General features: G+C 39.1%; 1 protein-coding gene across 1 annotated transcript in view; it reads left to right on the top strand.

Annotated features, from left to right (window-relative positions):
* The window catches only part of GALNT5 (polypeptide N-acetylgalactosaminyltransferase 5), a 41,912-nt gene that overhangs the window by 21,429 nt on the left and 7,912 nt on the right, over positions 1 to 12,571 (top strand). The window contains exons 4-8 of the mRNA XM_082395737.1: positions 2,866 to 3,001; positions 3,631 to 3,750; positions 5,834 to 5,951; positions 6,954 to 7,277; positions 11,735 to 11,815. Coding sequence (XP_082251863.1) covers positions 2,866 to 3,001; positions 3,631 to 3,750; positions 5,834 to 5,951; positions 6,954 to 7,277; positions 11,735 to 11,815 — 779 coding nt within the window. The remainder of the gene's footprint in view (positions 1 to 2,865; positions 3,002 to 3,630; positions 3,751 to 5,833; positions 5,952 to 6,953; positions 7,278 to 11,734; positions 11,816 to 12,571) is intronic.

Raw genomic sequence — 12,571 nt, 5'->3', positions numbered from 1 at the left:
TAAGAGATTCATTTGGGGAGAAAGGCAAAGGCAGTCTTCTGTAAAGTTTTCTGAGTCACTTAAGAAATGCAGGCGATATTCTTGGTATAATGTGAAACCAATGAAGGACATTAAAAAGGAGAATAAAATTGTTTGACTTACATTTTAAAAGCTCATTCTGGCCATTTTGTAGAGAATAGACATTAGGGAAGTCAGAGAGGAAGTAGGGAGACCAGTTAGGAGGCTACTGTGGTTGTCCAGGTACCAGAAATGTACCAGGGCAGATAGAGGATGTGGTCAGATTTAGAATTACTGTGGACACAGAGCCTACAGGACTTGCCATCAGGTAAGATGTGAAGAGAGTGTTAATATGAGGAGTCAAAAAAACCTCTAGGATTGGAATCTGAGCAAGTTGGTGGATGGTGGGGCTATGACCAGAGGAACAGGTTTGGGATTGCAACTGAGCTCTGATTTTGCCCATCTCAGTTTGAGACGAAAATTAGACATCCATATAGAGAAAGCTGATGAATATAGGACCGAAACTGTGCTGCTTATAAAAACTGTCTCTCTGCCTGCCTGGAGCACAAGGCCTGCTGGTAGTGATCTCCAGAACAGCCCAAATTGTTAGACAGTATGAGAGGCCGCCTTCAGAAGGGGTGCAATGAACTCGATCAAAGTTATTGCCATTGGCCTTCTCAATAACTTATAGTTACACCATAAAATTATTTCTTTGAATTTAGTAAATCCAGATGTAAAAGTGTAAATTTGTTTCTCAGTCATTCATTAACACCCTTGAACATATTAGCTCAGTTTTAGTTTAGTAACTTTCAAACTCTTTTGACCGTGACCCATGTTAAGAAATGCATGACGGATTCTAATATCTTCTTTTCTGTTTTATTTATTTTTTTTAGATTCTGGCCAATCTCAATAAATTGTTTTAATGACTCACTAAGGGGGCACAACTCTGAAAAACTTTAGCGAGGTGCATCTTAATTGCTTGCCACAATGCAGCAGAGAGTGACTTCCCAAACTATCACAGAAGGACTTCTTTTCATTTCCATTTTTGGTGGACACCTTTATAAATGATAATAAAAATGAATTACCTAAAAAAGAAATGGGAAAAAAATAGCTATATACACAATTATATATACATACATCCATACACACATATAGATATATATATATACATAATTATATATATGTGTGCGTGTGTATATGTAACACACATGTATATGAAATAGACAATAAATTAACCAATTACTCTGGCAAACTGCTATAAAGTTTCAAAACATTTGTTCTCAATTTCTGTCCCTATCTCCCTATGGATGGCAGTGTCTATGGCCCATACTTTGAGCAGCATTAGTGGACGGCTGATGTCTGAGTTTGGAAAGAAGCAGAAAGGTCTGTTTGATGGCGTTAGTAACAGCCTCATTTAAAGACAAATCCAACTGCCCTGAAATGTACCTGAACCCCGTGGAGAGTTTAAGGGAACTTAGGAGGTCCTGTACCAGATTCAGTCAAGGATGTAATTCAGGGACCATTCAAGGATGGCACTGAGCAGGGCTGGCCAGCCTAGTGAGTCCTCCCAAACTCTCCCAGGCGTTCCCCTGACCTCACAAGTAGAGCACAGGCAGCAGCCTGCGGTGGATTTGAAGAGTCTCTATAATCAGAAATCAGCAAAGATACCAGCGTAGAAATCTTCTCTAGAATGCCTGACCAAACAAAGAGATCAAAGATAAGACTCTGAATCCAGAATCTGACAGGCCTTGACAGCTACTGCTTCCTAAAGACTTACCCTTTAGGATTCAGAGAGGAGGGAAGAGAAGCCACAGGCAAGGTTGAGATCCGATATCCAAGGACACGCAGAAACAGAAGTCAAATTAGCCACATTTGGTCTCAGAGTAATATCAGGCTCTCTGAGAGTCTGAATGAGTCTTGTACAAAATAGTAAGGCAAAACTGTAACTCTCTGGCTAACTTTTAGTATGTGAACAACAAGTGACATCTAACTTCTGGCCAACTCTCAGGTCTCCTGAAGAGCAACAGTCTTTCTGTAAATTCCTACCACTTGTTTCTGCTGCAGGGAAGACACGTGATTTGCTCACCATCACTTATAAATCATTCTGTGAAATTAAATGGGCAGCAGGTCCACATTCATCAAGGAACTCTATGCACAATGCTCTAGCACTAATTGGTGCTAGCAGCAGTATCCTAAGTTGGTCACCTAAGTAGAAGTGGGGGTCTGTGCTCAACAAGGACAGACAATTTTTCAAATGTACAGTTCACTGTGAAGTACATTCACACTGTTGGGCAACCAGTCTCCAGCACTCTTCATCTCGTGAAACTAAAACTCTATACCCATTAAACAACTCCCCATTCCCCCCTCTGTAAGCCTTTTAAAACTACCTCCTAGTCTTACTAGTTCCCCCACTTTAATTCCTTTTCACTCCTATAATGTGGAGCGATTTTTCCTCTTCATCATTCCTAAGGCCAATCTTGGAATCTCAAACTCTTCCTTGTCTTCTGCAAAACAAAAGTCCCAGTCTTCCACCCCAGAGTTAATGGGACTCACCCTCCTTAGAAGGGACAAAAGCAACTAACTTTAATACTAAATATTCCCTTCAGAGCCTTGGCTCCCCTTTCTAAGTGGCTTATCAATTTTTTCCAAACATAAATAATGCTTGCCCCAAGGGACTGCTAGAAACAAAATTTCTTTCATTTCATTATGGAATGAAATTAGAGAGACAAGGAAGAAATTCAGTGAGAAGAAAAGACTACTGCCTTTACAACCACATTTCTGGATCAATCCCCAGGACCTTTGAACATGAAGTACACACATTCAGTGTATTGCATTTTCAAATAATTGTTTTTTTTTCTGGCTCTGTAGGTGACGTGTTGACATTCTTAGATTCTCACGTGGAATGTAACGTTGGCTGGTTGGAACCTCTTCTGGAAAGAGTTTATTTAAGTAGAAAGAAAGTAGCCTGTCCAGTAATTGAAGTCATCAATGATAAGGATATGAGGTAATATTGTCATATGCCACAAGATACTTCTAAGTGAGTTTTCACCAGCAGCAGAAAGTACTGGTCACACTCCTAATATGTACATTTTCGCAAATCTAAGTAATACACAATTTATCTGTTTAAATAAATGGAAATACATGATAGATACCTTGAGATGAAAGCAGATCGATCCAATTGTTTATTTGATCATCACAAATTCTTAACCCTTAATGCCAATAAATACTAATACTCATTGTTCAGGTCTTTCCTCTTTCTATTCAGCTGAACCCCAAAATATTTATTTTCCTTAAGATTAGTTTTTCTTTTTGTGGTATCTGTATGTATACATATATATATATATATATATGTACACATACACATATATATTCCTAAGTGGGGTTGTTTTCCTCAAAAATGGCCAGAACATTATTAAAAGAGAAGTGTAAGTTAAAAGTGAGCAATCCAGCCAGTTAGTCACTGATGCAAATTATACTCATACATTTTATTGAAACGTCGTTAAAAAGTTTGTGATGATCTAAAATCATCTGCATAAGCACTTGTTTCATTCACTTGCACAAGACATGATGTCGGGGTGATTAAGTGTATGTGTATGATCTCAGGTAGCACTTTGGTTTTTTTTCCTGAACTAGTTACATGACAGTGGACAACTTTCAAAGAGGCATCTTTGTGTGGCCAATGAACTTTGGTTGGAGAACAATTCCTCCAGACGTTGTTGCAAGAAACAAAATTAAAGAAACTGATATAATAAGGTAAGTGTGTGAAACTTAAGATTAGGAAGGAGTCATGTATCTTTTTTATAAAGGCATAGGAAGCAATTCCACAAAACAAGTATATGCTGTCAGTCTATAGAACACCAAGAATTACAGTTCTAGCCAATAAATGACCAAAAGCAAAAAAAGTTTTCCTGAGAAGTTAGTTTCCCCCAACCAAAACTCACCTTTTCAGTGGGCAATTGCACCCTATTCAGCCCTAAACCAGAGAAATTCACAAACACTACTCCTGTTCTCCGGGATTTGCAAACTAAGAAATATAAGCCACTTAAATGTGCTGCATAAATGCTCTATAAACACACAGAATATTAAAGTCAACATGGGTAAAAATTAAGAGTAAATAATAGTAATAGAGATATCATTCTAATTCTTTTTGAGTCTAATCCTGTACTTTCTATGGGAGGGGTGCCAAATTCTGTGAATAAATTGAGAAATAGACACAGAAGCTGGATGCGAATTATCATTGGGGCTTTATTGCTGGAGAAACTGGATTGAAGAACACAGCTTAGACCTGAAGCCAAAGTGGTGGGAGCTTCCTAACACTTCCCCCAAAGTCTAGACCTGCAGGACGAGCACTCAGCCAGCCTCAGGCAGAGCAGGGGGAGCCCTGAAGCTTTCCCTGTTGGAGAGACAACTTGAGCAGACAGAAGCCAGCAAGTCCCAAAAGAAAGCCCAAGCCCAGCCTGTGCATTGCAGCATCTTTTTCCTGAACTTACCCCTCAGAAAAACACGCCTCATGTCCTGCCAGATGTGAGGCTTTTCACAACTGATACTCCTAGCAAGCGAAGTAAGAGTATGACCATTTATTAAGCACTGTGCAACCTCTCTATAACCCTAGGAGAGAGGTTGCGGTTTTCCCATTAGAGATAAGGAAATTGAGACTTAAGAGAGTTAAGTAATTTTCCTGGGGACGTACAGCTTGTAAAAGAAGAAACTGGGATTCAAACACAGATCTTCCTGGATTTAATAATCTTGCTCTGATCTTACACCTAAAGAACCTCTTTGCCTTTTTCAGACCCCCATTTTGAGGGTCAATGTAGTGATTGAGTTCAGATTATATTCAACATAATGTTAGAAAGGGAATACATTCTGGGTAGTCTGTGAAGGACATTTGGGATACAGACAGAATATGCACTTAAATCGTGGGGGAAGGGAGGTAAGTGTGCAGGAGGGATTACTTTACCCTTGAGATTGCTGCACAGCCTAAAAGCAAGGCAGGCTCTCCACACAAACCGCTTTTAGCTGGCTCCGTGGTGACCACCATGGGTAGTGATGACTGCCTTGTCTAATTGCTGGCTCAAATGTAGTTTCTGTTCCCCATGACCAATAACAGCAGTGAAGGCTCTGGAGTCAGACCCTTTGGATTTAAATCTGAACTCTACTAAGTACTAGTGGTGACTTTTAAAAAGTTTCTTAACCTCTTTGAGTCTCTGTTTCCTCATTTTTACTTTAAGACTAACAGAAGTAGCTACCTCTTGGATTGTTTTGAGAATTAAATCAGATAATACTATATATAAAGTGCTTTAAAAAGTGTTTGCCACATAACAAGCTGTCAGTAAAGTTTGTGTACAGTTGAGGCGGTATAGCGGGGGAGAAATCATAGAGTCAAGCCAGACCACCCAAATTTGAACCCCAGATGTACAACCTACCAGTCTGTGACCTTAGGAAACTTTGTTACCTTTTCTGGGTTGTAGTTTCTTAGTGTTACATACAGGATTTTTGTGAGGTCTGAGTTAATACATATATAACACTTACAACAGTGCCTGCCGGGTCTTCCCTAAACAGCACTAAATAACTGTTATTAAAAATAACATCTCTGGAGAATTTGTGTCAGGGCATAAAGGACAAGTAAGAATCCTAGTTCCAGGCCCCATCTTTGCTGACCCTAATCAAGTTCTGCCACATAAACCAGGGAATTTGTCACTTAGATGCTATTTGTGACTTCTTTCAAGACCTCCCCATACCTGGTAAATATTCTAAAATGCCTTCTAGTAGGGAACCCACTCTAAAAGTTGAGCTCCCATGACATGCAAGATTAAAAAAACAACTTTTCTTTTTGTAGATGCCCCGTCATGGCAGGTGGATTATTTTCTATTGATAAAAATTACTTTTTTGAACTTGGAACATACGATCCTGGGCTCGATGTTTGGGGTGGAGAAAATATGGAGCTCTCTTTCAAGGTATCACCAAGTGTTTCTCAAATTCTCTTTACAATTAAGAGTTTATCATTTTTAAGTGGTTTCATTTTACTAATACAATCAGATTTGTGACTACCTCTGGGAGGAAATTTCACAGAAATATTAGGGCCTCTGGATTAACATCTTCATATTCCAGACTGAATTTGGAAGAATCAATAACTCTCGTGAAATTTATTGGCGTTCCCTCATACTTCACAACATGGTTTCTGCATCTGAATGTGGGGGAAATAACTGTCTGCCATTCAGTGTAAATGCTGTGGGATGCATACTTGACACAAAATTACTCTCATAGGTTTTTCTAATATATTAGAAATAATGAAATTATTTAGTAACGGGCCGTCTTGGAGAGCACAAGTGACAGAAGAATAAAAAGAGCCACTAGGGAAGGCCACCAACAGGCGATAGCACAGCATCTTAGGACGTCTCAGATAACTCTGGATATTTATATAACCATTGATTCATATCTGAGAAAGCGGTGGCAGCAGCCATAGTGGAGAGCATCCAAAGCACCTGCTTTCCTATGGAGTGGGGTGTATATAGGAACAGGGATATTACTTTGAGCTCTTGATCAGGAAGAATTGTCTTCAGCTGTGTCCACAAGTCATACAGATCATTCCAAGATGTGAGAAGGGGACACTGAAAAAATGGAAATATGTATTCCTTTCCTTGATCTGACTAAAGCAGGAACTCATGTTACATATTTCATACATTGGGATTCTGTTAGGATTTTTTTAGAAAAAAAAACAAGATTTGCACAGGATAGGAAAAGAGAAAATATATATGTTAATAATCCTAAAATGGTCCACAGCAATATACAAAACTAAATAAACCTGTTGAGTTTAATTTTCTGTTGAAAAGGATTTCAGAAGTGAAGAGCAGTGCTTCAACAGGGGGGAAAAGTTGCCAGGTGGCTTCTTGTCATTAATTGCCCATGATTTGTGGACAATCACTGGATAATTGGTGCGTGTCATCGAATTGTTCCAGGTGTGGATGTGTGGTGGCGAAATTGAGATCATCCCCTGTTCCCGAGTGGGCCACATATTCCGAAATGACAATCCGTATTCCTTCCCCAAAGACCGGATGAAGACAGTGGAGCGGAACTTGGTGAGGGTGGCTGAGGTCTGGCTCGATGAGTACAGGGAGCTCTTCTACGGCCACGGGGACCACCTCATAGACCAAGGGTTAGACGTCGGAAACCTCACACAACAGCGGGAACTTCGAAAGAAACTAAAATGCAAAAGCTTCAAGTGGTACTTGGAGAACGTTTTTCCAGACTTGAAGGCTCCCATAGTGAGGGCAAGTGGTGTGGTAAGTTCAAGCAGCCATTTAAGATCCGACTTCGTAAAAAGACAATGCAAAAACCCTTTTGAAAATGCATGGGGAAGAATGAATTATTACGTTATAAGTAAACACCAAATATGAGTGCAGAGGAGACCAAGCGTGGTTGAGGACTACATACATTGGGTAAACTTGAGGAAGGCTTCCAGGCGGCCATGTTCATTGATTCATTCAGCGAACACGTACCGAGTGTCAAGAAACCAGGCAGTATTTCAGAACTGGATTGTAGGGTGATGAATGAAGTAGACTTGATCCCTTCTCTGTGGAGCTTAAAGTTGGGTAAGATAGAAAGATAAGAAACAAATAAGCAAGTAAACTGTAAATAAAAAATATAATAGCTTTTATTTAGGGAACTGGCCACAAGTCATGAATTATTCTTAGAGTAGTCAACTCTATGGGATATTGAAGGCCAGGCCTGAAAGACCAAGCGCTGGCCAAGCTGTAAAGAAGAGAGCCGTGGGCAGAGGATGCCCTTTGTGCAAAAACTCTAAGACAGGTGAAAGTTTGAGGATTTCAAGAACTGGAAAGAAGATGGATGTTATCAGGGTGTGAAGGAGGGAAGGAGATGAAGGTGAAGAGAGAGGAAGGAGATGCATCACACAGGTCCTTGTGGGCAGAGTAAGGATTTTCTCTCTCTCTCTCTCTCTCTTTCTTTCTTCAGAATGTAATTGGAAGTTGCTGAGTAGGGTTAAGCAATGGGATGATGTGATTTAATTAACATTTTAGAGATTTCAAAGAGGGATTGAAAATAACAGAAATTGTCAGACAATAGCAGGGAAAATTCCAGGGCACAAGATAACATACCAAAAGGAAAGAAGCCAAACTTGATAGGTTGGATAGAGTACAAAGCTAAGAAATAGTTAAGGAAGGAGAGAAACTCTAAAAAAAAAAAAAAAAAGAAAACAAAACAAAAAAAAGCCATTTCAAAACCATTCTAGGAGCGAGCTTAATTTGAAGAGGATGACAGGATATGAGAACACTTACCATAGACTGGGTTTAGAGATGGTTAGTCAAGCCTTGACCTAGAGGTCTTCTCGAGTAATGCAAATTTTTAATCTCTTTTTAGGTCATATTTTTTCAGTTCTCCCTAGAAAGTGGATTGTACAAACCCAGCCTTTCTCTGCCTAGGAAATCTCCTGATGACAAGGACACTTAGTAAGGCCATTCCCCTTGATGATATAAAGGAGATCCCAGAAAAGTGAGAAAGAGAGGAAACCAGTCTGAGAATTTGTTCTGCCTTTATAAAATTCAACTGACAAATAAGTATATGTAACCTGTTTGTGTACGACATAATTGCCACCTTTGTAGGTCAAAATGCAATAGTCGCTACTTCAGATGTTTCAACCTGATATTTTATCTTAGATAACTCATTAGGAAGAATAACCTGGGTTTATACACTGTTCAAATAATATGCTTGTAAAATAAATTTACATTTTTAAGACTCTATTTCCTGAGCAGGATAAAATAAAAAGAAATTCTCACCGTAGTAATTTTTTCCTGTCCTAACAACACAGAATCTCAGCAAGAGCATTACTAAACTTTAACCACCAGAGGGAACTAAAAAACTATCTTTTGCTCCTCTTTGAGGCCAGCTTGTATAATAGTTCCCACGATATTTTTGAAGAGCTCTCCTAATGAAACAGCCTTCTGCTGATGCCTGAGCTTTAATACAACAAAATGCGGAAAATATTTTTTAAAGGATTTTAACAAATTCTTTCTATTTTCCTCCCTATTTGCTGCCTTCCTTAGACAAATTTTAATAAAATGACATTTGCTCCCTTCTGAAGCAACCAGTAGGGAGTATTATTACTATTAAAAAAAACAAAAAACAAAAAACCTTTCTCCAGGCAATTCAGAGTAAGATTAACTAGACCATTATTTTGGGTAGATAATCATGTAAAGGTCCAAGAAAATAAAATCCACAGCTTTTTTTTACTTGCTCCATATTTTCCCTTCTTTCAACCTACACACTTAGGAAAATTTGACTTTTTAAAAATAAGAACAAATCTTTTCTCACTGAGCCAAAAATATTTGAAAATAATAAAGTAAAAGAACCTCAGCAATAATTCGTATTCATATTGGATAAAACTCAGCAAACAGCTTCTAGCCTAGTGTTTACCAATTCTGAGATAAACCATAGGGAACTCCCACCTCCTAAATTGGAAATGAAATAATTCAAAATGGATAATTTAAAATTTGTGTACTTCCTAATTAAAAAAAAAAGATAGATATGGTTTACAATAAAAGCATGGATATAATTTTAAAAAAATGAAAAGTAAAAAACCAGTTTTCAAATTATTCATAATGAGATAAAGAATAACAATTCCTTAGCACTTCATAGACCATTCCTATATGAAGGAAAGCAGTTTCTCCAGTAATTTCCAAAAGAAGGGAAGGGAAACGATCTTCATATGAAGTGGGAAAGGGGAGGCAAGGGATAGAAAAGTTTTCTCTCTCTCTAAGCCTTTCAGTGCTTGGAAGAAGGGATTGTGAGAAATAAATACAAAGAAATCAATTAAACCAGGGGTTCCCAAACACTGTTCTGAGCGAAGTTATTAGTTGTGCAGTCAGAAATAGGATTCCGTGGTCAAATGTATTTGGCAAACTCTCGTACCACATTGCCTTTCAGAGCCGCGAGCTAAACATTAACCTGCACTCAGTACCCAAGGTTCTGAGAAGTTCTGGAGTAAGGCAACCTGTTCAACTGTACTGAAGCCAGAGTTTTCCAAATTCATTTGAAGATAAGATATTTTCTGCATAATCTACATGTACAGGAGTTTATATTTATTTCTGTTAAGATCCAGAGAGCAATTGGGACAGCTTTTCCTTTCTTTCCGCTCCAGGATTATTCTACCTCCGTGCACTTCTATTTATTAACCCTTTCTCTGAAGTTCATGGTGGTGGATTCCTTCTGTAAGTTCTGACTGCTCCCGCTTACTAATGATGGGTTGTCTCCTCCCAAATTTTCATTGTCTATTCACAATTTAAATTGTGAATAGAGCTTCCTTTGAGGATTTCTGATGGCGATTCTTCTAGAAATGTTTTGCTTACCAGTCACCCCAGAAGTAACAAAACTGCTAGATTTTGATGTTTATTTTTGTGCTTTGAGGGTTCTATCCGTCTTCCTAGCCAATTCTAGTGGTGTAAGTGTGCATCTCAAACCAAAATGAAGGTTGAGGTAAGGTTTCAGATTCCCATGGGAGAACCTAGCTTCCCCTTTGTCCCCCTGTGCTAATGGGTAAATTGTTTTTTCCCAGTACACCATTCCACTGAGAGTCTAACTTTTTAGCTTTCCCTTATGTGTGGAAGACCTCAATTCCAACTCTGGCTTATCCATGCTCACTATCGGTCCCCTGCTTGCCAGTATTTGCAATTTTCCCTCTTGTTTTTACATTTTTTTCTGCACTTTCTGGACCCTAAAGATGCCCCTTACCTTTCTTGCAAGAAAAGTTATGCATGTAAAAATGAGAACCAACCCACTGAGCACCTGGGTTGTGAAGTCTGGCAACTCTGTGAGCTACATAGCCTGCGTCCTGCAGCGCTCCAGGGTTAGAGCTCTTTGTTAGGTGCCCTGGAACAGAAAGGACACAGATAGTGTCCCTGGCAACAAAGACCTCCCCACTTCCCAGCACAGGGGGCTTCCCTGAGTGTAGACACTTAGCTCTACACAGCTCTTCTAGATATCTGAGAAGTCCAAATTGTGCTATTAACCCACCATCTCGTTAGATCTGCCCAGAATGTCAAAGGGAGCAAGGGAATCAATATTTTTCCACATTAAATGGTGACTTATAGAAAGCTGCCTCCATACTGGACCTTAGAAATCCATTAAAAACCTGGGGGCCTGCCAGGAAGTGCCTTTAAGCTTGGCTCTGTATTAATTTGCGTGACTTCCCTGTAATGAATTGTAGCTTGCCTGAGTCATTAGGAAGATTCTGACCGGGAGTCAGCTGGAATCTGCTGTTTTTGAAGGACTCAATTTATCTATGATTCAGTGCCTAAGCAGTCAAATAGCTTGGAGGGGTCAGCCAGTGAACAGAGCCCATAAGCACTGGTTTGATTAAATTGCAAGTATGTGCATTGACTTTTAATATATGCATCAGACAAACTTGAGACAAGAAAATAACTACTTTTCATGCCACCTTTTTCTCCTTTCCTATTCAGCATTCCAGGCAAGGGTTAATTAAGAGCCTCTGTTGGCTCTGTGGCTGAATCACAGGCCTAAATTGACAGATTGAAGCTGTACTTTAGCAAGATTACATTATGTCTCTGTTAGAGATAGCAACCAATAAAATTGTATAGTGCTAAGTAATGCTATTAACTTAACTATCTTTTAACCCTATTATAGTTTTATGTTCTGTGTTTTCTGAATGTCTTATTCTACTTTAAAATATTTTTTCTTAACGTATGTTTTATATTTTGCTTCCTAGCTTATTAATGAGGCCTTGGGTAAATGCATTTCCATCAAGAACACCACAGCCATTCTGGAAGACTGTGATGGGAGCAGCAAGGTACGCTTAGCTGGGGTTTTTTCTCTCATGGTAGGTACAGTTGATAGTAGGTGCAGGTGTAGTTGATAGGTGCAGGGTATGACATATTCATCATTCACTTGAGAAATTCATTTTCGCTTACAGAAACAATAATTAGTTTCTACATTTCTGTGTAATGATGGGGTTGTTGACAACAGGGTCCACTTCTAAATGTAAAAGACAGTGACTGAGGGAATAAAGGTGGATACTGTAGTCAACCCACCGGGGACCCAGTTCTGGTTCCATCACTTGTAAAAAATGGGTCAACTGCAAATTTCTTAACCCTTAGGTAAATGGCAGTGATAATAGTGCCTACTCCAAAGCTGGTGTGAGGATGGAATTAGATAACACATATGAAGCCTGTAAAACAATATCTAACATTTGCTGCTCCACAAATTTTCACTGCTATAGTAATAAAGACAACAATGAGAAAAGTAGCTCATTACATATAAAGACAAAAATGATAAAGAAAATAAAGATGGTACATATTTTTAAATAATTAATCTAAGGGAGCAATTTTATTCTCTGATTCCACCCCCCCCACACACACACACCCGTTATCCTACATCTTAAGGGAGTAATACAAATTGCACAATTCATGATCCATGGTGGAAAACTCTAATCAAAATTTCAACAAACTCAGGGCACAATATTTAGGGGAGGGAGTAGGGCCAGGGAGAACAGAGCAAGGACTCTGCAGGGCTGGAGATGAGCTCTGAGTGATGGCACCTCCCTCTT

The sequence above is a fragment of the Balaenoptera borealis genome, assembly GCF_965194805.1.
Source record: "Balaenoptera borealis genome assembly, chromosome: 6".
In the NCBI taxonomy this organism is placed as follows: Eukaryota; Metazoa; Chordata; class Mammalia; order Artiodactyla; family Balaenopteridae; genus Balaenoptera; species Balaenoptera borealis.
The sequence above is the reverse complement of the archived record's forward strand: the minus strand, read 5'-3'. Positions and strand labels throughout refer to the sequence as shown.